The sequence below is a fragment of the Diadema antillarum genome, unplaced genomic scaffold, assembly GCF_040938485.1.
Source record: "Diadema antillarum isolate AM-2024a unplaced genomic scaffold, OU_Dant_1.0 seq00000133_RagTag, whole genome shotgun sequence".
NCBI lineage: Eukaryota > Metazoa > Echinodermata > Echinoidea > Diadematoida > Diadematidae > Diadema > Diadema antillarum.
In genome coordinates this window covers 158,668-184,964 of record NW_027271210.1, presented here as the reverse complement: position 1 = coordinate 184,964, position 26,297 = coordinate 158,668, and the positions used below count along the sequence as shown (strand labels likewise).

The window sequence follows — 26,297 nt, the reverse complement described above, 5'->3', positions numbered from 1 at the left end:
TTACCAGAAGTCGGCAAAATTGAAGAAAGATTTCAAAGTGTATCTTCTGCGTGTCCCCGCGTGTGATGTGTGTGAATGTTTGTGTGTCGTGTGTGTTATCATAACAGCACGTTGTAGTTGCTTGATGGGTTTTACTGTCATGAATGTTATTCTGGTAAAAAAGAAAAAAATACTTGGCCAAGAACAAACCGACGAGAGGATAAAGGCCTACTGTATACAATCAACGCAAGAGTCGATAATGCCAGTTTATCGAAGTCGTATTCATTATGCGAAACATAGCGTCACATGCACGTGTTATGAGGGAAAATATCAGGACAAGGTTACATTGTATCTCCATGAATAGACAGGATGTACATACGGGTGCACGTCACGAGACCGACACCCACGAGTCATACAGCCCACAAGTTATACAGCTCACAAGTCATACAGCCCACGAGTCATACAGCTCACAAGTCATACAGCCCACCAGTTATACAGCCCCGAGTTCGACACTGAGTAAATAAAGCCCACGAGTTCGACATCCAGTAAAATAAGCCCAGGAGTTATACGGCTCACGAGACCGACACTACGCACAAAAGGCTCATGAGACCGACAGTAAGCAAACAAAGCCCACGAGACCGACACTACACTTAAAAGGTCCACAAGACCGACGCTACGCATACAAGGCTCACGAGACCGACATTACGCAAAAGAGGTTCACGAGACCGACACTAACCAAAGAAGGCCTACGAGACCGACAGGATGAACAGCGTCATCTATAGACTAATAAATTGTATAGGGTGTCCTGATAACAGCACAGGAAGATATGAGAGATGGAAAAGAAGAGTTGCCATCTTCGGCAGGGCGTAACCCCATCGGTTGCCCCCCCCCCCCCCCCCCCAAATGATCAGGATCTTTAATTGTGTTTGCATGGGTGTTTGTTTGTGAAAAAAAAAAATTAACAAAGTACAGTAAAAGTGTGTAACAGATCTTCCCACAGTAAACCTGCGAGGGTGTTGAATCAGTATTAATTAAAAATAAAAAAAAATAACGTAATCGTCTATTAAGGTAGCGTTAGGGATTCGGAAAAAATAGATGCATCCATGAAAACAGCTATTGTATTTCACGAAAAATGTACTTTTTGTAGGAGAATAACACAAGCCACAAATTGAGGTGAATCCCTGCGATATAAAACGTTTTAATCAGTAGCATTACATTATAGTTACAGAGAAAATTACAAATAGATCTTACTGCAAAACTTCCAAGCAGGAGGGTAGAATATCTAAAATTGAATAAGTAACTAGTAAATCGGGAAAGAGAAGAAGTAAAAATGTTATTCTGTCCATCTTCTAGCTAAAAAATGGGAAACCCTATTAGAATAACACGGTGGCATTATCAAAGCTCTAAAGTTAATCCATACATCGTTCTTGCCCTCTTTTTAATTCATTTGGTGGGCTTTTTGGTTTTTTTTTGGGGGGGGATGAAGAATACTAATTCTTCTTTTTTTTTGGGGGGGGGGGGGAGCATGAAGAATACAATTCTATTTTTCTACTTGATAACAATGTCGCTCCCTAACACACTTGCCCCCCCCCCCCCCAAGTATGTAGAAATACATAATTGATGTCGTTCATAACTATGTAGATGGTCACCATCTTTCAATTGATAGCGTGACGGAATTACAACCGCCAGTAGGGCCTATGTTATTTTTCCGTTCATGGAACACCCTGTACAGGTGATTGACATGTAGATGGCGCTGTTTATCCTGTCGGTCTCGTGGTCCTTCTTTGCCTACTGTCGGTCTCGTGGGCTTTCCTTTGCTTAGTGTCGGTCTCGTGAGCCTTTTTAGCTTAGTGTCGGTCTCGTGGGCCTTTTTTGCCTACTGTCGGTCTCGTGGGCTTTCTTTGCTTAGTGTCGGTCTAATGAGCCTTTATTGCTTAGTGTCGGTCTCGTGGGCTATGTTTGCTTAAAGTCGGTCTCATGAGCCTTTTGTGCGTAGTGTCGAACTCATGGGCTGTATGACTCCTGAGCCGTATAACTCGTGGGCTGTATGACTCATGGAGCTATTATTGATGTCGGTCTCGTGGACCGTATGACTCGTGGGTGTCGGTCTCGTGGGATGCCCCCGATTTTTCGAGTCGAACGTGCAAGTTCTGATGTGCTTGTTACCAACGTATATTATAGAAAACAAACTGCGACAACGAAATACGTTGCACTACAGCGAGTAAGCAAGAAAGTATCATGGCATTATTTTTTTATCATACACGCTCACAATACATGATAATCAAAATTGTTATTACTGTATACAGACTGCAATCAGATGTGCAATGATACAGCATGATACACTAGGATTTTCTGACTATACACTATTGTTTTACCTACTCTTTTTCATTTCGTATTAATACATCATGAATATTTACGTGTCTATTGTCCAGTAGAACGGAAGTGAAAATTTCATGATTAAACGCACAAATCGGGATGGGAAATTCATTCTCGGTCACAGTTTCACTCACATATAGTACAAGCAATAGTAGTAGGCTCTACATTCCCATTTACTGCAGGAGTGAAGCCGAATCGGCTTCACTCCTGCTTCATATTAAAACAATTACAAGAAAATGAAACATAAACAGCATTGGTCTTAGACGAAACAGGGACAAGTCCTAGTACTGGAAGGCCGCCGATGAAACTATAAATTATCATGGGTGTAAAGTCCTTTCGATGTCTCCTAGCATGTGTTTTTCATTGTGCACAATTTCACAGATACTAATCGTCCCTGAAAATAATGGTAATCGGTATTTGATGTTTGCAGTATTTTAAATGAACAATTAGCATAATGTTCCATATCAGGATGAAAATGTCAATGGTTATGTCGACTTTTCAGTCTACTTGGTCCTAGTTTCATTTTATTAATATGCTGATTTTCCTTGTTTTATGGCTATTAAAGTAGCTCCGTCAATTATTTAGACGCTTAGAAATGTGGTTTTGCTCAGGCGTTGTCACGTCTCTGCACTTCTTCCTCCTTCCCTATAGTGTAACTTCTCTTCGACTGTCCTTTATTATTCGACTCGTTTCTTCTTTTCTTTTCCTACTTTCATTTCAACCAGACATACTTTTTTTTTTCAGAACAAATTCACCACTTTGCAGTGATTTACAATGACTAATCACATTTCTCAATCTTCTATTTTTTTTTCTTCTCCCACAACTCACTCTCACATGAGTCTTAATCTTTATGTTCACCCCCCTTGCTTTTCTGTAGTTTTTGAGATGTCGAACTCTTGTTTTCTGGCGACACATCATTCAGAAGTTCACATCTTCATCACTTGTCTTTTTTTATCTCAATGATTTGTCAATTTTCTCATCTCCTTCTCCCTCCTTTCTAGTTCATCTTTCTCCTCCCATCGACTTCCCAATCAATTTTCTCATTCCAATCTTCCTTACAACTGTCTCTGTCGCTCTATTCTCCAGTATCAATTAGCATGAGTACATCCTCACCTTCCATCTAACCGCTGCCCTTCGACTGTCATTCTTTGTTTCCTTACACTCTCTCTATGTTGTTTTCCCCCCTCCACACTCGTTCTGGGATATCCTTTTTGAGTTATAGCCAAACAACGGTTTATCTAAGGACTACATGTACAGGGTGTTGCATCAAAATCCCCTTCGCCATTTACATTTTCATACTTCCTTTCAATGCTGTCTATAGATTCCTTTATTTCTGCTGTTTCCAATTCATCCAGTACCATACATTTTAAATTGTTCTGCAATTTTTCTACTCCTAAAAGTATTGGCAAATATATCATATTTGTTGCGACACGGATTGTCGCCCCTACACGGATTGTCGCCTCCTGCTCGGGGCGACAATCCGTGACGGGCGTTGGCGGCACGGATTGTCGCCCCCCGTCGAAGGGCTGGCGGCACGGATTGTCGCCCGCCCTCGAAGCACATTTTGCTGGGTAATATCGTTCGTTCTGGACATAATCATTGAAATACTAACACATAACTTACATGGCTACATCCATGCAAACATGCCATGTAAAAAGTCATGGTGAGGTTTCAAAGAAGTGTGTATGTGCGAGTGCACATGATAATTTAGTGTCCGTTTGTGCGTGTGTGTGTGTGTGTATGTGTGTGTGTGTGTGTGTGTGTGTGCTGTGTGTGTGCGTGTGTGTGTGTGCATGATGGAAGAATGTGTTATTATGTCAGTTTTTTTTTGCGTATGTGTTTTTTTAGCTGCGCGTGGGGAGGGATACCTAGTAAGCTGTTGCTGGCATGAACGTTGATATTGATTTTATCAGCAGCTTTGAATTTGATGAGTTTGTGTGGCGGATTTGTATATGAATTCGCAGTGGAGCTTGCGTGCGGGCGGATGCTGCTTTTCTGCGTACGGTCCACTATGTCTTATTTATCAACATTGGGAAGTCGTTTCATCAGGAAGGAATGCTGGTATCGGTTCGGGTGTGCGTGTGTGTGTGGGAAGGGGGTTACATTTCGTTATTGCAAAAGTTTGTTATTCTGAAGGCTCATTCGTCCGAAGGCTCTTTATTCCGAAGGTTCGTTATTCCGAATTTCATTTTTGGATCAACGAACCTCTAGGTATAGGGAATTGTGTGTTTCGGATAAATGAAGCCTCGGAAAAAAAAACGAAACATTGGAATCACGAACCTTCGTGTGTGTGTGTGTGTGTGTTTGTGTGTGTGTCTAACTGTATGTATGTATGTATTTGGGTTGGTGAATGTGGGTGTGGGATAATTTAGGTCTTGTTTAATCAGGGGTTGGTGGGTTGGGGATTGGATTTGAAGAAGGATAGTTATAAATGGTATGACAGATGTTGGTAGGATTTAATATTTAGGATAGATGTAGGCCCTAGGTTTGTTTCGGTGGGGGGGGGGGGGGGGGGTGGTGGTCGGTTTTTTTATGACTGATTTCTATTCCAGATATGTGTAATGTATTTGTGTTTTTTTATGTATATGCCCTTGTAAGTAAAAAGATGCTACATGATCCAGACCAATATTCAAGGAATATAGGTTTGGTAGGGCCCTACATGTGAAAACTTTCTCGTGAAGAAATTATTAGTAGGGTTGGTCTATAGTCGAGTTATCTCTCTCCGTATCGCCCCGCATATTTTTTTCCCGTATGTTTTGTAAAAAATGCTCTGGTGACAGCAAGAGATCCCCGGGTGTCCGCAGGAAAAAAAATGACTTATTTGGACTTAACGCCGGAGGCAGAGCATTGTGTGACTGGGGCCTTACGTGGACACCACGAACGCTCACACACACAACACACATACGTAGGGCCAACGTAGCTCACGAACACCAAACCCCTCAGATACTCATGCAGGCACAAAACTGCGCCCCACAAACACGCACCATCACATACTCTTTGATATACACATACGCCACTATATACCCACATACACACGTAAGCATACAGGCACACGTATACACAAAGACAAACAAACCACTACCATTATACAACCACCACACATGCACAGTTTCTACATGGATACTCCAAACACACACACAACAATACGGAAACCCATACACAAGTCACTTATTGTACTCACCTACAAATCATACACATCACATATCATGCAGCTCACAATACACACACACACACACACACGCACACACACACACATACGTATAACTCACCAGTCATACCCATCCCACCAAAGCCTAACACCGGAGGAACCACCCCGAGCCCGGGGCGACAATCCGTGTCGCAACAAATTTTTTGCCATCACGGATTGTCGCCCTCGATGTCAAAAACTGGGAACTGCACAAGCGTCACGGATTGTCGCCAGGCGACAATCCGTGACGGGGGCGACAATCCGTGTCGCAACATACATTTGCATGTTTTTTGTAGATTATTTTCGAAGCCCGAATCATAAAAAAAAATATTGCATAATACTTGTAAATAAAGGCGGTCACAAAGTTTCAATTTAACATCACTAGATGGTAACCATTATCTCGATTTTGCAAAGTGAAATCCGTTCCTAAGGAAGGGTACTCATCAACCAGAATCTCTTGATCATGAATAATAAAAATATAATATTTTCTAGCATTTTCTAACACTTGCAAAGACCACAAATTACACAGTTTTCGCTTTCTGCGTCTAATGCACGTCGTAGTTTATTCTTATTATAGCAAGAGCAGTCCTGTAATAGGTATAAAGCAATGAGAGCAACGAAATGAACAACTCAGCGCCACTCTGAGACATTAGCATGGCAACAATTCTATATCAGATAACTTAATTGTGTGAGATTTCTCCTTATTTAAACTATAAGCAGATTGGGGCCTTGAAGTCCCTGCACAAACGCAAACTTGGACACAAAGTATTGTCTTGATAGCAATTCATGTCAAAGAATGTATACCAAGGTGTGATGGCAAAACCTCCAGAAAAATTAAACTACAATGAAAAGCAATGAAATGAATATAGATAGATCAGTGTTGATGTTGACAATGTGGATTGTTCTTATCATGCTTATTGCTCATCCGTTGTTGAAAGAAAGGGAACTCTGAAAGTAATATGTTAGAAAAATTGATTACAATGACAAATACTTAATCAGTGGTTTTCTTTTTTTTAACGTTCAAACACTTTGTTTTACTTAGCCATTTAAACCTCGACAAGTCATGAATCATACTTCCACTGTCAGACACTCAGTGGGCACGATATACAGTTTCAGAAAAGACCCAAAAAAAAAAGCCATGGAAAAGGTATTAAATCCAACACTGTGACAGTCCTTAAAAACAGTATTGTTCATTTAAATACACTATACCTACTTCAACTATACACAGAGCTTGCACTATTGATACATGTTCCAAAAAAAAGGAAGAAGAAGAAGAAGAAGAAGAAGAAGAAGAAGAAGAAGAAAATACCAACCTGCTACAAATGAGTGAATCTTGAAAAGTGTTCAACATTTTTCTTAAGTGTGTTTACTGAACTTTCAGATTAAATGAAGTTGGGGTTCCTACATTCCTTTGTTGCTGTACAATGTAACAATGAAAGCACGATACTCAGCTAGCATTAAGTATGCACTGTAAGTATACCTTTACAATTACATGTAATGTAACCCGAAATTTAACATAAAATAGTTATTTTATGTGACAATTGAACAAAGCATGTTGTAAAATACTATACCCCTTATAATATGGTATGCAAACAGAGTAAAAGATCTGAATTTATAATACATTTGCCAGGACAGACAATTCGTTGCAGCGAATTAGAATGTTCAAAATGCATGACACCACACCGCCGTGCAATCAAGTGTTTTCAGCCTATACGCGAACCACATCAAATCATCAAACATACACGGAAAAAAAGATTAGTCATTAAAGTGCGCAATTTGCTATCTTATTCTATGATACGCCTTACATTTTGACACGTAAGAATTTCACTGTCTGGGTTTTTTAATGTAGACAACTTCAGTAGAACTTGTTGAATGCATAAAATCGGCATACAACGTGTACGAAGGAAATTTACAAATATTAAAACTTATTTTAGAGAAAGATGTTACGCTAATGGAGGAGTGTGTTACCATCCAAGTCACAATGACACCTTTTTTTTTTCATTTTCTTAGAAGACATAAAAAATAGATTCTTTTCTGAATATAGGGTCATAACTATTTCATGCTTTATTAGATAGAACTTTTTGACTCCTCAATATATTTACACATGCAGTGGGTATACATCCGTCTACCATTTCTATGAACAACATATATGTAACGACGTCATTACAGCATATCCCTGCCGGTACGAATAATGATAATAATAATAATAATAATAATAATAATAATAATAATAATAATAATAATAATAATAATTTCTTACTTTATACCCAGGGTAGCCCCTTCAGTGTTGCCACTACCCTACCAGAGGGCTCTGCTATCATAATCATTATTACCATAGCGTTGCCAGGTACCCATTTATACACCTCGGTCGAGAGGGACATAGTGGGTAACAAGGAGAAGTAGAAATTACGCGGTGAGTAATATATGTCCCTGCCGGAAGTAGCATTTTGTAGCAAAATGTACAATACAGGTCAAAAACCAAGGTCAAAGGTCAAAGACGTCAAAGGTCAAAATTCTGTGTAGCGGTTTTGAATTCTTCACCTAGTGCCATCACATAAAGCACCCGGAATCGAAATCGGGTTAGAAATGGCGAAGGAGTAGCATTTTGTAGCAAAATGTACAATACGGGTCAAAAATCAAGGTCAAAGGTCAAAGAAGTCAAAGGTCAAAATTCTGTGTAGAAGTTTTGAAGCCCTCACCTAGTGCCATCATATAAAGGAAACGGAATCGAAATCGGGTTAGAAATAGCGAAGGAGTAGCATTTTGTAGCAAAATGTACAATACAGGTCAAAAATCAAGGTCAAAGGTCAAAAAGTCAAAGGTCAAAATTCTGTGTAGAAGTTTTGAAGCCCCCAACTAGTGCCATCACATAAAGCAAACGGAATCGAAATCGAGTTAGAAATGGCGAAGGAGCAGCATTTTGTAGCAAAATGTACAATATAGGTCAAAGGTCAAGGTCAAAAGTCACAACTGAAATTCTGTGTAGAAGTTTCAAAGCTCCCATGTACTGCTATCATATAAAGCAAACAGAATCAAAATTGGCTCATAAATGACAGAGAAGTAGCAAATTGAAGATTTTGATCACACACGGACACACACACTTGCGGAGCCCGTTTCATAGTCCCCTGTTCGAACTCGTTCGGCGGGGACAACTACATCTTGTCCAAGGACGTACAGTGTAAGTACTGGGCGGGATTCGAACTCGGGTCCTCCGATCGATAGTTGGTAGTCTTATCCACTGACTCTATGACAGCGCCCCCACAAGGACCTGCATTCTATTCCATCACTATACATTATAGTAGGTATTTAAGTGACCTTTACTTCAGTTGAGAAATTCTATGAACATTACCAAGCTATCCAGATCACAGTGTGAATCAATCACGACATAAGATACAACAAGTGGCTCAACTTCGCGGGTTAATCATTCCAGACTTTCGACACCGTACACCTTTATAATGACATACATATTTTATGTAGTGACAAAGAGTGACACTAGTACGAAAAGTGATAGTGAATATATTTATTTAGTGAATATACGTTTTATATTGTCCTTTGTGCATGGAGTTGCAGTGACCTTTTCTCATTGCCCCAACCCTCCGACCAAGGCTTTTTCCCCCGTCGTCCTTGGCATGTAATGGCTGTAGTGTTATGTTTACACTTCAGAAGTGACGATAGGATATGACATATTGTAATAATCTTGCATATATTCACTGTTAAATGTAAATTTTCGACAACAATCATTACATCAAGAAATCAAAAACAATCATGTAAAAGCCATACAGAGGGCACCCCCTCAAAAAAAGACCAGTATAAGCAAGTTGAGAATTTATGAACAATATTTCTTTAAAGAATGATTATACCATATTGCAGCTTAAAGTCTCTCGTTTGAAGGCATACACAAAATCCTGAACTAAAAACCCCAAATTCAGTCCAAAAGACTAAAAAAGAAACAACAAAATTATGTATTTTTTTACTTTGTACATCTCTACCCATCGAATTAGAGGAAGGTGAACATCTTTTCCTTCACCATGTTCACGTATGATAGCTGTCGTGCTGACTGGAAAGATATTCCATGCGCTTTCAACTGTTGCCTAGTGACGGCGAGAAGACATGCCCAGTGTGCTCGTATCCCGAGTGACGTTGCCGTGTGAATCGCCCCATTCGCTGGTGCGTCCCTGGCTTCTGGCCGACGGAGAAAATCGGTGAGACCAGCAGACACAACACGCCCCCAACGTTTCCCTGACGGTAGGTTGACGGAGACAGTAGAGGAGGAAAATCAAGAATCCCTGGAACGAATTGAGGGTGATGAAGATGATTTGGAAGACGCGGTTGAAAGCCTCGATGAGAAGGAGAAATCCGAAGGACCAGGTCAGGCCCATGAGTAGGAAGAGACAAACGGCGTTCTGGACCCGCCGCACCTGCTCGCGTAAGGCTTTCTCTCGGTTGGCTGTTTTCGCTGCCATGGTTTGACTAAGGCGCGCGATGACAATGATGAATATAACGAGATTCACGAGCATGATAATGCCAACCGGGACCAGCAAACTGCCAATCATGTACGACTTGGCCAACACACAACTGTCATAAACAAAAATCAAACAGAAAAAAAAGTAATCAGGACAATCAGAAGACTATGATTGATATATCTCTTTCTGTTTTCCATCAAAGACAAACGATTATTCAGCTAATTTGTTTTTGTTCAATCATAAATAAGCTGTTATGACTTTAAGCATGGTGTTCCAGTTTCTTGATTAGAAATGAAAAGTTCTAGAACTGACGTATTTTTACAACAAAAAAGTGTTTAGTTATCTTGAAATGTAGAGTAACATTAAAGCATCGTCAATACTGTGATGTGATCGTGTGACCGGAAAACGCTATTAGGATATTATGATTGCTTCTTTTGGTAAGACTGAAACTAACATTATATACATTAGAGAATAGGGTGCTCATATCATTTTGTCCACTTATCATTCATCAATATTACATCAACTTACTTCCCTTTTGTTAAACCAGGGGTCACATAGTTTGTTTGTTTCTTTGTAAAGTTTGTTTCACCTGTTAGTAGGGAGAACATAAAAGACACTCACACGTCTTTAGCCACATAGTCGCGTCGGGCAACGGCGCCAGTAGTGATTACCACCAAAGCTGGAACTCCTGTGGGCGAAAAATATACATACATGTATTCAGGTATTTGGTTTTTTTTTTCTTTCTTTCCCAGTCACAACCTCCTCCACCCCTTTACCCAACAATGATAATAATAGACAGATAGATACATTCGTTCAGTCACCCTTGCGAATGTCTACACGTACGAACCGTTTTATTTTCTTATTTTGGTATGGTATCTTTTCATAGAGAAATATGAAAACAAACAGATCGAATCTATATGAGATTTTCAGTTACAGTTTGTGCTTTGAGGAACCACATAATATATAGACTGAAAAAACAAAACAAAAATTAACGCCGAAATGAACGCTTATAAACTTGTGCTCAACACAAACTTATACAGAAATATTAAAAATACACAACGCCTAGACATCAAAGGAGAGAAGGGGAAGTAAATGAGAGACAGAGAGACAAGATGGGAAGAGAGAGAGAGACTCTCGATGTTGTTTGATAATGCAAGTACGACATACCCCAAGCAATCAAAGAAGCTTTCATCATGAACCGAGGAATTTCGAAGTTGATCACACGCACGAAGAGGAGGTACATATTAACGCCCTCAACGCCCATCCAGGTTAGGCTGGTTAGGACGAAGTAGTGAAGCAGCGCTGCCGCCAAAATGCACGACCAGAACGAGGTGACCTGGTCGATCTCGTACAGGGTCGCGACGACGAAGAAGGTAAGGTAGAGGAAGAGAAGTGAAGCGGAAATACTCAGCAAAATCTGGTTTGGTTGTTTTTGCCGCAGTTTTCTACGGGGGAAAATTAGTACAAAGGAACTTGAATAGGTTTGTACAATAATATCCTATCTTTGACTGATTGTTTTTTTTTTAACAAAACAGACGTAAAAATATACCCGTAGTGACCTGCATCACAAAACAATCAAAAAGTCGCCAGACATGGATTTTTAGTTGAGGACAGATTCTTAAAGAGCAGACTCTAAACTGTAGCTTTAAAACGACGTGTAATTCAATATAAAATGGACTCTCAAAACGATTCTCCAAACTTATCTAAATACTATAAAGAAAGTGCACACTCTGGGAAAGTGCGAACTGAGAATAGAGGCTATGAAGTACAGGGTCTATTTAAGAGCTTAATCTTTTCCAAGCCGTGCTCGCTGTGCGATGAAAGAGACAACACACAGGATGTAAGCACCGGAGCAACAACAATGAAGGGATTATCAGATTAAGCTGAAATTAAGCACGTTCTATTACGACATTCTACCCATGATTAATGACAGCTTTCAAAGCAGTAGAGTTATCTTTTCAAAAGTTATTAGACTTGAAAGTGAAGAGTGTGTAAAGGATTTCAAGAAATGAAAACGGGACGCTTAAACATACCTGTTGATTCTATTCTCCTCCAAAAAAGGGTTGGATAAAAAATTGCTGAAAACGCACTTTCCAATTCATGTTATGATCCCAAACTAAAGAATGATGTAGAAGAAGGATAGGTCTTTCAGGAAATATGAAAAACTCAAGAATGACTCAGTTGACCAATTTCAAGTGCTTTTTCTTTTTTTTTTTTTTTTTAGTCCTCACGTGAAAACAAGGGGTACGACTTGTTGTTCGTTTTGTGATGCACGGTCACATATAAACCAAGCAACCTCTATAAATAATAACAACTAAGCGAAAATTGGAACATTACTAGATCTATCTCTACTCTATGTTAAACGTCACACAACATGATTCTACACTTTCGTCCCCTAATGTCAGAAACTCTGTAAAATATTTAGTATTATGATTTCAGATATGACAATAGAATTTACCGCTGCATTGATTGTTAACAAATGAAAAGATAAACGGGGCGCTATGGTCATGAACTGTTGAAAAGGGTGATCACTAAAACAACAGCAGGTCCCCTACTTCAACTAAATTCGCCTATGTATTAATCGACTGAATAGACGTCACAAATACGTATTTCCCCTTACCAGACGTGTATAATCGTGAAAAAAATGACTTACTTTTTGCACAAAGTCATGGAAATTATGCTGATTTGTTGAAAACAGTGGCTTGTTATGTGATTCATAGACGAGGATTGTGATACATAGATTATGTATTCCCAACACACTACCATGCGAAAGTTATAATGTAAATGGCTGTCAAGCGATAAACACTTGGCAAACCATCGTGATGTGTATCAGGGGCAGATTTATTGATAGAAACAGGGAACTTCGAACTCTTTTTTTTTTTTTTACATTAAACTTACGGGGAAAATCCATAGATGATCATAGTCAAAACCAGGCTTGTTACAGAGAGAGCACATCCGACGTAACTTAACACAATGTCCACTTTGATTTCACTGGGTACTCTAGTAGAATTCTCCCTCCTACGGAAATTCTGCAAAATCAGAGTTGAAGAGATTCCAAGATGATTGATAGCCAGAGATTATATAATCAAGTCTTCGTTTTGCTAATGATGTCCTGAAAACAAAACTGGACAGAAATGACTTTTTATTGAAACTATTCAAAGTATTTAATTAACAATGTTCTTGTTGATGCCAGTATTCTATTTAACGTGGCAATTCATTATGATCTTAAACAACTTCAGTTCTCTATTGTCAGCTCTATTTCTCAACTCTTATATCAAATTTGATGGGTGAATACATCCCTGTTATACGTATACTTAAAAATTTCAAGAAGAAGAGTTAGGTTCGATATGTTAACATATTTGTATTGCTGCGCTACGCAAGATTGTATTACACATGCTAATCTTTGTTTTAATTTATTTCAAATCACGTGTTTTTATGTTCAATATACATTTTCTATATTCTTTTCTCTCTCTCTCTCTCTCGTCAAACTCGAGAAACTCTAAAAATCTATTACTTCACTAATTTATCAAATACACTCACACGCAGACTAATATCTTCTTTAAAAAAGAAAAAAAAATGTATTCAGATTAAAAAAAAATCCAACAACAATCATTAGCTCTATTGTTAGTTACACCCATATTTCGTAGGATTTCCTATACGGGGTTAAACAATGTGTGTTTTAAACAATGAAGACTCGTGCAAACATTCAGCTTGCCATGATGACGGCGAAGTTTGTGGTGTGGTTGCATTCGCAGATGAGTATCGAGTCATCATTGGCCGATACCAGCTCGCACCCAAAGTCAGACCAATTCCCGCGTCCATCGGCCGCATTAAAGTCCCAGAAGACACACACTGGGTCTGATATGTTTGTCCCGTTTCCGCCCTCCTGTAATGTCGTATAAATTACAATAAATACATAGTAGAAAATCAAGTAGTTATAAACAGATAATTGATTGTGAAGGATTTCAGGCTTTCTTAGGGTAAGTAGAATTTCCGTTTCGTGACACAAAATAATGTGATAAAGTCATAATCCAGTCCTAAAAGACAATAGCAAACAAATATCTTGTTAATGGTTAATCCCAGAGTCCCAAGCAAATTCGTATATTGATAGTTTGGTACGGTAGCCCCTATGGGCCAACACTTTTAATGAGAATATTGTTTTTATCCGTGGTCCTGTCTTCCTCTTACCAACGAGGAGACCCGTCCTTAAAGTACATCACCCCCAAGTACATTCGGCCCCAAGCCAGACCACATTCAACCATAATAATTGGTCACCAGAGTCAGTCTTCATAAGTAGCTCCACTAAAGCTGACTGGAGACTTGGATGTCCGTTTTGTATCACCACTTGGTATATGACAGTCAGTCTTGATCTGAGTTGCAGATTGAAGGAGCTCAAGTAAAATACACGAGACGTCGCATGCTCTGACTGATTTCTCCATGCGTCCTAAGAGTTTAACTCTAATAATGTATTCGGTCCTAACGAGGGTCTAACAATTATAAAAAAGCTTGTCAAGATTCTGTTATAACTGTATCATCTTTTGTGGGACTTTTGTGGGACAAAAGATGAACGGTTATTTTATGATAATATTATATTTCAATCATCACGTAGCAACTTCTTGACCAAATGCAGAAACTTCAAAATAGAGCGGAAAGAATCATCTTAAAAACCAAGCCACATTCTATTTTTTCTGTAACAACCATGCATGAAACATTTGTCGGCTTTGTTTGTTGAGCAGAATATGCAAAGTTGGCACGCCGTCGACTGAGCCAGACGTTCGAACGTGGCACATTATAGCCGGGTTCACACGTACAAAATAGCGGGATGACGATCGCGATCCATATCTAGGGGTTTTTTTGCGAGCGTCCACACGAACCAAATTAGCGGGATAGCGATCGCGATCGGTATCCCGCTAATTTGGCAAGCGTCCACACGTACCGAATTATCCCGCTATTAAATTGCCGATAGACATAACAGCAAAGCCTGCAAACTTGGTCACGCAGCGCCCTTCTGCGCCCACTGCCTGTGTGCACTTTCCTTCGCCCATTGTCTTTTACGCGACAGTAGTGTGGTTCGTGCGCTGTTGTTTTGGTGCGCCAAAGAGGTGAAGGACCTCTTCACAGACTTGAGGCCTGAGGCCTCGCTGTTGTGATGTGCGCATTGCATGATGGAATATAAAACACGAGATTCTAATCCCGACCGTTCACACGTACCAGCGCGGGGCCAATTATCCCGCTAATTGATGAACCAGCGCAAGATTTCTTGGGATTAGCATCGCGATGCTTATCCCGCTTATTTTCGTTTTTTTTTTTTTTTTTTCTGTCCACACGTGCAAAAAACTCGGGATGACGATCGCGATGCAAATCCCGAGATTTGTACCCCGCTAATTGGTGTACGTGTGAACCCCCCTTTTGAGTTAAAATAATCTAACACCCAGTTTGAACAGATATCATAATCTATAAACCCTTTGATTTTCGATACATTAATCTTCCTTTACCCAAACCTCGAATAAATAGCTGTTGTAAACGCACATTTTTTATAGAAGTATAAAGTTGCATAATAGTCTTCCTATTTGTGTTCGTAACAACAATTGTTAGATTTAATTGTTATATTTAAGCGATTTTAAAAAGACTCAGCGGTGTGTTTTTTTTCCATGAATTATGCAAAGATTTTTTTTTCTATATAAATCGATATTTGTTTAATTAATGATTATTATGATTTGAATAAGGATCTTTCACTAAAATAAGAAGATTATCTTGAAATTTGTTATTGTTATTACAAGACGATACGAACCCCTCCCTTCCTCCCCTCTTTTCTATCTTTTCTTCTTCTTCTTATGGTCCTCATGGACAACAACTGACTCTACAGTAGTGTCGCTGAACATGGGTTTTCCAGCCGTTTTACTCTATCTAATCTATTACTCTGTCTTTGGTCTTATTGTTTTGGTTGTCTGTCTGTATACTCATACTCTTTTTTTTTTCAATATTATTTTTCTCATATTTGTGTATGCTTCTTTCACATTGTATTTCTGTAATCTCTGCATATTTGTAAAGTCATATCATTTGTATTTTTTTTTTATGATGGGAAATAAGACCAACCAACCAACTAACCAACCAACCTGAAGTCGTTTAAAAACACTTCTGACATAAGTAGTAAAATTTCTCTCCCACGTATCCTTGATGGTGATTGAAATAATGTGGGTGTTTGGGATGACAGATTCCGTAAGAGATTCATCGTCCTTCTCCAGACTGGACGCGCCAAACATTGTAGACTTCATGACCGAAAAGACGACCCGGCAATGTTCGGACGCAGGATAGTCAACCGACGACAGATTGGCGGATTCAAGAGGCTCAATGCGAATGCTGATGGCGTTCTCAACATCGGATTTCAAGGTCTCGTTGACCTGGCTCGTGTCTTCGAGGACAACGATATCGTCGACGGCGAGGTTAGCACTGCAGTTTGTGCTCAGAGCCACAAATTTCATTCCAGCAGCCAACGACTCAAGAGGAGCTTTCTGCACCTGAGAAAAGACACACGGATAATGAACAAGGAAAGAACACAGAAGAAATAGCTTAACCCGTTGAGGACGAGTCCCGAGTATACTCGGGCAGGTGTCTATGGAAAATGCGTGTTGTAGCAAAATCAAACCGTCCTCAACGGGTTAAATAACACACCCAATTATGACATACATATTTAACATGAATTTAAACAAAATCGAGCGTTTGTAATCCTCTGTACTGTATAAAAAACTGATTAAAATAAGTAATTAAATCATCATAGATACATGATTTTATGTAGGTTATTCATATACTCATAGACCAGGAGCTGGCTGCTGGTCAATTTACCCCATCAAGCCCAAAAGGTTTGACCCCTCAAAGTTACTGGGACCACCCCCCTCATTACAAAACTGGGCGTCAGCCTGATACCTGAGGGCGGGGTCGTCCCCCAGGGACCCCCCCCCCCAAAATGGCCCCCGGCGGGTGTAATTTACCCCATGGAGCCCATGGACCAAACCTGGTCTAAAAGAATGGCCTAGGGGTGTACATAATAAAAATATAAAAACTGACAAAATATCTGGTCGGGAAAGGGGTTGCCAGACCGTCCCCCCCTGGGCCCCCCCTGGCGGGTGTAATTTACCCCACGCAGCCCATGCACCAAACTTGGTCCAATGAAAGTACTATGGGTGTACATAATGAAAATATAAAAACTGACACGATATCTGGTTGGGAAAGGGGTTGCCAGATCCCCTCACCCCCCCCCCCCCCACCACCACCACCACCACTCATTACGCCCTATCAAATTTGGCTGGGGGAAAGTAGGCCCCACTATGGGTGTGCAAGAAATAAAGATAAAAGCTGACAAAATATCTCACAAAGAGTAATCAAACATATCCCCTACCTTTGCTACCCCCCTCCCCCTCATTTTTTAGTGTGAAGGGCCTATACGGTTTGGAGAGGTATGAATGAGCGTGTCATAAAAAGTAATAAATGGAACTTCTTGAATTAAGATGAAGTTATGACAACAGAAGCATTGTGTGTGTACATATATCCACATGCCCCATCCCACTCCCTCCCCCAAAAGAATGGAGTTATCGATATCTACACTAGAAACATACACAGACAGTGCAGACCTTTGCCAAGCAGCTCATTTCCACCCATCTACACATGCTAAAAACTGCCAAATTTCCCATATAAAAGCCTTTTGCTTTTAAATGCCATCAACTTCCAGCTGTGTGGTAGTGCATTATACCTTGAGCACATGCCTTTACCTTTAGTGTGCATGTATGCAAACCTCAAATTCATGCAGCTTGAACTCCCAATTCCATTGATCTCATCTGCCATAAGATAAAAATCATCAAAATTTCATAAAGATTCCCGGATCACTACCAAAATTTATATTTATCATCTGTTTTTAAAATGTAATTGTGTTATTATCATCTTTTCATACAAGTTTCATCCAAATGTGTTCTCAACCTTTCAAGTTGTTTTGCATACAAACAATAATGTAGACAATACCACAGCTGTATATATAAGTAACATAAAACCTCAAGTGGCAGAAATAATCACAACTGTATCCAACATCCTACAGTTCAACTGTGTTACCATGCATGTGGAGCAAGCTCATGTACAACAGTACAAGAAACTGTATACCTGTGATACAAAATTGTACATGCAGTGGGTGCATAGGCCATAGTGTGGTTAATTGCATGCATATATTTGTATGTTGTATACATTTTACTTGTTGCATGCAATTATACATTTCGAAGATTGGCAACACGTGTATCATCAGTCTGCAAACAATAAAAAAAGGCGGTGTTTTCCTGACCTTGGTAAGTGAACTGGGCTTTCCTATTGTAGGTACTATACTGGTAGGCCCCTATGACAGTAGTACATGTATTTCATCACTGGATGACAATTGGTGTCAGTAACAGAGCAAACAAAGAAAGGTCAAGAGTCTAGATCTTGGACTAGATCTAAGTCTCAAATATGCTATGATATGGCAAGATATCTAACGTTAGACCTATATTTCCTATACATGCTATAGCTTGTAGAGTACCTAGTACTATTTGGCGAAACTAAATGAACTGGAACAGGGGATGGATTATCAGCGAGATGTAGTGTATTATGAGTCATAACTGAAAAACCAATAAATAGAACATCAATGTTCTCAGCCTATATAGGTTTAAGTGTCAAAGGTGTGCATTGCTTTAAATTTGCATAGAACACTTAAACCCTGAATTTGTTAAAGTCACTGCACTTCCTATCATTCATAGCTAGAGTCAAAAAGGCAGAATTATACTACATTTCAATTTCTCTATCTAATAGACAACTTTGACTTTAGGATTAGAAATAGCCTTATTAATAGCTATATGTATCATAAGTGTTGAAGATGCAGATGTTCCAGTGAATGAATACTTGCAGAATTGGGTATGAAGATTAGGCAAATAATCCGAAACTCTCTTTTAATATAGCAAAAGAAATAACAAACAGCCTGATTAAAGTTGCAAGTATTGTGATATCGATGTCTGAAAAAGCTACAGTACATGCAGCATGTCTACCATGCCAGAAACATGGACAGAGAGCCTTAAGATTGAAGAGCTGTGACCAAATGAAGCCTCAAATTGCTTAAATTGCAAATCAAAACCATTGGTAGTAAGATAATATTTTAAATACCTGCAAAAATATAGGAATCTATGTACCAAAGGTCATTCACTTACACCTCTGTTAGAGCCAAAGCTATAATTGTGCATTGCTACAATATTTATGCTCAACTCTGAGTTTGTTTACACTGATGTATGAGGCGAAAGTACACATAAGCTTGTTTTCACTTCAGTTGTTTGTTTTCTATATCTTGTGCAGCTCTAATAGTTTACAGGTACAAACCTTTGTTGGTTGTCAATGAGTCTGCACAAAGACTACTACATGCACCACACTGGCACTGCAGCCTCTCCTGGGAGTGGCTACAACACAGGGACAGTTTGTTATTTCTTTTGCTATATTAAAAGAGAGTTTAAGATTATTTGCCTAATCTTCACACCCAATTCTGCAAGTATTCATTCACTGGAACATCTGCATCTTCAACACTTATGATACATATAGCTATTAATAAGGCTATTTCTAATCCTAAAGTCAAAGTTGTCTATTAGATAGAGAAATTGAAATGTAGTATAATTCTGCCTTTTTGACTCTAGCTATGAATGATAGGAAGTGCAGTGACTTTAACAAATTCAGGGTTTAAGTGTTCTATGCAAATTTAAAGCAATGCACACCTTTGACACTTAAACCTATATAGGCTGCGAACATTGATGTTCTATTTATTGGTTTCTCAGTTATGACTCATAATACACTACATCTCGCTGATAATCCATCCCCTGTTCCAGTTCATTTGGTTTCGCCAAATAGTACTAGGTATACTCTACAAGCTACAGCATGTATAGGAAATATAGGTCTAACTTTAGATATCTAGCCATATCATAGCATATTTGAGACTTAGATCTAGTCCAAGATCTAGACTCTTGACCTTTCTTTGTTTGCTCTGTTACTGACACCAATTGTCATCCAGTGATGAAATACATGTACTACTGTCATAGGGGCCTACCAGTATAGTACCTACAATAGGAAAGCCCAGTTCACTTACCAAGGTCAGGAAAACACCGCCTTTTTATTGTTTGCAGACTGATGATACACGTGTTGCCAATCTTCGAAATGTATAATTGCATGCAACAAGTAAAATGTATACAACATACAAATATATGCATGCAATTAACCACACTATGGCCTATGCACCCACTGCATGTACAATTTTGTATCACAGGTATACAGTTTCTTGTACTGTTGTACATGAGCTTGCTCCACATGCATGGTAACACAGTTGAACTGTAGGATGTTGGATACAGTTGTGATTATTTCTGCCACTTGAGGTTTTATGTTACTTATATATAGGCCCTACAGCTGTAGTCTTGTCTACATTATTGTTTGTATGCAAAACAACTTGAAAGGTTGAGAACACATTTGGATGAAACTTGTATGAAAAGATGATAATAACACAATTACATTTTAAAAACAGATGATAAATATAAATTTTGGTAGTGATCCGGGAATCTTTATGAAATTTTGATGATTTTTATCTTATGGCAGATGAGATCAATGGAATTGGGAGTTCAAGCTGCATGAATTTGAGGTTTGCATACATGCACACTAAAGGTAAAGGCATGTGCTCAAGGTATAATGCACTACCACACAGCTGGAAGTTGATGGCATTTAAAAGCAAAAGGCTTTTATATGGGAAATTTGGCAGTTTTTAGCATGTGTAGATGGGTGAAAATGAGCTGCTTGGCAAAGGTCTGCACTGTCTGAGTATGTTTCTAGTGTAGATATCGATAACTCCATTCTTTTGGGGGAGGGAGTGGGATGGGGCATGTGGATATATGTACACACACAATGCTTCTGTTGTCATAACTTCATCTTAATTCAAGAAGTTCCATTTATTACTTTTTATGACACGCTCATTCATACCTCTCCAAACCGTATAGGCCCTTCACACTAAAAAATGGGGGGGGGGGGGTAGCAAAGGTAGGGGATGTGTTTGATTACTCTTTGTAAGTGAGATATTTTGTCAGCTTTTATCTTTATTTTTTGCACACCCATAGTGGGGCCTACTTTCCCCCAGCCAAATTTGATAGGGCGTAATGAGTGGTGGTGGTGGTGGGGGGGGGGGGTGAGGGGATCTGGCAACCCCTTTCCCAACCAGATATCATGTCAGTTTTTATATTTTCATTATGTACACCCATAGTACTTTCATTGGACCAAGTTTGGTGCATGGGCTGCGTGGGGTAAATTACACCCGCCAGGGGGGGCCCAGGGGGGGACGGTCTGGCAACCCCTTTCCCGACCAGATATTTTGTCAGTTTTTATATTTGTATTATGTACACCCCTAGGCCATTCTTTTAGACCAGGTTTGGTCCATGGGCTCCATGGGGTAAATTACACCCGCCGGGGGCCATTTTTTTTTTTTTTTTTTTTTTTTTTTGGGGGGGGGGTCCCTTGGGGACGACCCCGCCCTCAGGTATCAGGCTGACGCCCAGTTTTGTAATGAGGGGGGTGGCCCCAGTAACTTTGAGGGGTCAAACCTTTTGGGCTTGATGGGGTAAATTGACCAGCAGCCAGCTCCTGGTCTATCAACAACAACAAAAAATTTCCAATACATATTTTTCATAGAATTTTTGGAAGAAAATTGCCGTGTCGTAGACCATAAATTGGCGTTAACCTGGTAGGTTAATTCAAATGACAATTTTACGCATGAAGGGGTTTTCTGTTAACCCAATCTTTAAATGACATACGGAGTAAGTCATATAGGTGATGAATTGGGCAGATCGGCTTTACTTCATCCTTTGAATTTATGAATTTAAGAACAAATTAGAAAAAAAGAGTAAATTACTTTTTTCAGTTTTCTTAACCCATATCCGTCGATCTACGGGGTTTCCCGTAGAAGCCGCGAACGCTTCAATCACCGAAGTACGGAAAATTCCGTAGTCGAGCTTGCCGCTGAAATGACGTCATTTTTAACGCTTTCTTTAGCTTTGGAGGCTACAAAGACAATTATAGAGATCGCAGACTGATTTTTTGAAATTAATTTGTGTTTCTTGCAATATTGCAATATTTGCAATATTTGCATATTTTGCAATATTTACTGTTGTGCCTCTGATGAGAAAAAGGAATGTGTTCACTTTAAATACGAGGAAAGTTTTCCTTTTATCGACAAACCTGTTTAAATGCCAATTAGATTACCTTTAACATGCCATAAAAAATAGTCTTTGGACGTATATTCTATTATGAGAAGTATGAACTTGAAAAAAAGGTTTTTGTTGTTGTTGCTGTGTATGTACATAGAGAGAGAGAGAGAGAGAGAGAGAGAGAGAGAGAAAGAAAATCAAAATGAAACTAAAAACGGAAACTGTATTCTCGTTGGTTCCTTTTTGCCAACGCCAATCTCTACTTGAGGAACTTGGGCAAAATAATAATGACAGTGACAGTAGCAATATAATAATTAACAAACTCGCGGCGTATCTGACCATGACTTTGCTGTACTTGTATCACGCCTTGACAGACAATGCCCCGAGTCCTAGCTCACTATAACTTGTTTCCCTAGTATATTATGCCACAAAAATAAAGTAGAGAGAAAAAAAAAGAATCTTGCTCCCAATGTTCTATCTTTCTTTCTTTCTTTTTTTTATTAGGATAGGGTATCAGGTTGTACGAGAACTTTTGTTACTTTACCTGAACCGCTACATTCGGTCTGACGGCTTTGAAGGTACCATCACCACTCGTCAAATTGACGATGCAAAGCTGGTCTTCGAGCGTCTTCATCGCTCTGGAGGTAGAACCATTTTCTCTCTGGGCGTCCACGAGTTCGTCTTTATTGACGTTTATGAGACTATCAATGATCTTCACGACACCTGTTGTAACCTACGGAAAGAAAAATGTAAGTACAGTGGAAGAAAATGGACTGACTAACAAAATTTTAAACTAGTGCATACAATAATAAAGTTTGAGCTTTCCTTGCAAATTGAATGTAGTAACGAGTTCAAAAAGATGAAAGTAAGATATCTTTTGTGAACTTCTCTTTGTGTCACTATATTCACTACAGATACAAAGAATATGTAGCGAACAAGTATGTGACAATGACATTGTTCGAGAACAATAGCAACATGAAAATTGCAGTATCGTCGGAAAGTGCGCACGCGCATACAAACAGACTAAGGGAGTGAATTGTTAAATTAACACACTTGATCACATTTTGAAATTGTTTATAGATTACAATTATGTTTGATAACTTTTCAATGTCAAGTGAGACAGAGCAAGAAAATCGCTCGAGAGCTGATCAGTACATAAGCCTATGTATAAAGGAATGTTTCATTATAAACGATTTATCACTGACTTTAGCATAATATTATTAAACATGACGGATAATATGCATGAGATATATTTGTATTAGCGTAAATATGATTCCCAGTGCATAGTCTCGTAGTAATATTACAATATAAAAAGCTAGTCAATGAATGCTTATTTTGAAATGATATAATTATTCATATATAATAGGACTGAATAGAACCTAAACTTGAAAGAATGTCTGCAGTGACACCATAACCACATTATGCAATCATGAAATTATTATATCACGTGTACATACGCCAACGATCACTCTTTTTTTTTTTGGAGGAAGGATATGCTTAAAGACACTGTACAATGTAACTGTTGACTTCAATTTATTCATAATACCCTAATCAGCATTCATTTAATTTACAGTTACATTCAAGAGTAGGTCTCCAATAAAATTCACTTGCATATGCTGAGGTTGTATTGCAACTGTAAAATGTTTGATCTGCTTCTCCTGCTCCGTGAACAAGCCGCTTCATTAATCTTGAAGAGTTTAAGTATTTCTTTTTATCAATCTAAGATTTTGTTATTAAATTTGTAAAAAAACAAAACAAAACGCAGAATATATGACATTATGGTTGACTCACAAATAAAAAGAAATATTTTTTAATGAAAAAAAAAAAAACGAGTCACCACTGCAAAGGTTTTATTCTGCTCTTGCAATGGACTTATATTAGAATGTTTTGAAAAAAATAACCATTGATAATACCTCGGGAGTTTGAGACTGAAGGGCCGCCACATTTTCTAGGACATGCGCGGTTGCAGCTATCCCTTGAGATGAAACATCCTGTTCCACGAGTTCAATAACATCTGAGATAATATCGTGCAAATTAAATGCTGTAATGTCGGTCTGTGTAAAAGACAAAACAGGGAACTTGTGTGTAAATCATATATCATATTATATAACTCTGGATCCATTTTTAGGGAGACATTGTGTAGATAATCAACGTCAGCAGCAAAGCATGCAATCAAATCGAATGTAATACCGAGCATCAAGGACACACAAACTTTTCCCTGTAGGTCTTGTGTCTTGTTAATAAACCAATTAATCATGAACACGATATCTTTAAAAAGTTGCATCAATAGTTATGATATACCCCACGGGTAAAAAGCGTCCAGCACTCCCCATTCGATATCACGCGAACAACTGGCTTACCGTCATATACAAAGCTAGTATGAAAACTGAAAGCGACTGAAAGAAATTAATGACTTAGGTCAGTGTGGTTACACGCACATCAAAGACTTTTGATGGCAATCTTTTTTGTGCCGAGAACAAAGTGAATAAAGGTTGGATACTGTCCAGTTGCCTTTGCATAACCAAAGAAAACGAGAAGAAAAATAAAACAAAACAATGAATTGAAAGAGAAAATGGGAGAGATCCAGAAGCAGCAGTAGTTGTAAAATATGTTTACACATTAATTATAGGACAATTACTGGGTAGAAAGAAAAGTTTTGTACAGTGCGTATCAAAAAAAAAAAAAGTCATCCAATTTTGGAGGGCTATACTATTGTATAATTGTCGGCTATGGAGAGTGCAATGTTGGTTGAGAGGGAAGGGGAACTCTTCCTCTTTCCATTGATACCTATTTATGTTGACAGAATGTCATGCATGACTGAGCACATGAACTTTAAAGACAACAATGACAAATTGCACGTTTTCCAAGTTTGCATGTTACTGTGAAGGAACAATGCATATCTCACTGCATGGATGGGATCTGTCAATGGAGGTGGTCGAATCATCAGGCCAGCCTGCATGACTGCAGGTTCGTGTTTAGGGTTTCTTCTAACCATTTATGATTCATAGCCTTCAACATGGCCACGTTGTTGAAAACTGGGTAATTCCCATAAAGGCTAAATTATCCATTTTCCATTTTTCTCTCTTCACATCTAAGACATGGTCTGTCGCTGCGAGCTATGTGTTGAATATGAACAGAGAAAAATGGATTGTGTGGGTTTGCCTCTGTGGGAATGACTTTAGTTATCCAACAGGTGGCCATCTTAAAGGTTATGAACCATAAAAGGTTAGGAAAAACCCTAAACACAAACCCTAAACACAAATCTGCATTCGTATAGGCTGGCCTCTTTCATTGACAGATCTCATCCATGCAGTGAGACATGCATTGTTCCTTCACAATAACACGCAAATTTGGAAAAGGTGAAATTTGTCATTGTTGTCTCTAAAGTCCATGTGCTCAGTCATGCACGATATCTATCAACATAAATAGGTATCAATGAAAAGAAGAAGAGTTCCCCTTTCCTCACAGCTAACAGTTGCTCTCAATAGTTGATAATTATGAAATAGTAGCCCTCCAAAGTTGGATTAACTTTTTTTTTTGATACGCACTGTAAAACTGACAATGTTAATCAACGTTTTAGGTTTACAGCATTTTCCAATAAATGAAATATTCTTTAGATTCTGTTTTCACTCCTTACTCTTATTTATTTTTTTTTTAACTCTACATACCTGACAAAGACATTCTTCTTTCGTTCAATTATACCTGCATTATAACTGCGAGTTTTTCATCGTTGGACATCTCGGGTGAAAAGGTATACAGAGGTGTTTCCGGACATAAGCACGGCTTGACCCTGCATTCTTCGTCTGGAACGAAGATGGAAGTGTCGTTAAATTCAAAAGCGATGGAATTTATCTTATTTCATTTCTGTGGTTTTCGTATACGTACGAGCACATAATTTCAATACTTTGATGTCTATTCTTCCTACTACTTTTAAATAAACGAGAGAACAGTCACTTGTCTTCTAAGTGTAAACAAAAGTTAAAGAAAACAACAACAGAAATGTCTTAATTGTAATAAAGACACAAAGCATACTTATTACATGTAACGATTAGGCGCGTGTAT

At 38.8% G+C, this 26,297-nt stretch overlaps 1 protein-coding gene across 1 annotated transcript in view; it reads right to left on the bottom strand.

Annotated features, from left to right (window-relative positions):
* Positions 1 to 9,633: 9,633 nt before the first annotated feature.
* The window catches only part of LOC139727483 (adhesion G-protein coupled receptor G6-like), a 38,551-nt gene continuing 21,887 nt past the window's right edge, over positions 9,634 to 26,297 (bottom strand). Inside the window, exons 4-12 of the mRNA XM_071638459.1 lie at positions 25,938 to 26,038; positions 24,149 to 24,289; positions 22,780 to 22,968; positions 16,122 to 16,523; positions 13,721 to 13,891; positions 12,904 to 13,034; positions 11,173 to 11,450; positions 10,627 to 10,693; positions 9,634 to 10,117 (exon numbers count right to left, since the gene is read on the bottom strand). Of these exons, the coding sequence (XP_071494560.1) occupies positions 9,634 to 10,117; positions 10,627 to 10,693; positions 11,173 to 11,450; positions 12,904 to 13,034; positions 13,721 to 13,891; positions 16,122 to 16,523; positions 22,780 to 22,968; positions 24,149 to 24,289; positions 25,938 to 26,038 (1,964 nt within the window). The remainder of the gene's footprint in view (positions 10,118 to 10,626; positions 10,694 to 11,172; positions 11,451 to 12,903; positions 13,035 to 13,720; positions 13,892 to 16,121; positions 16,524 to 22,779; positions 22,969 to 24,148; positions 24,290 to 25,937; positions 26,039 to 26,297) is intronic.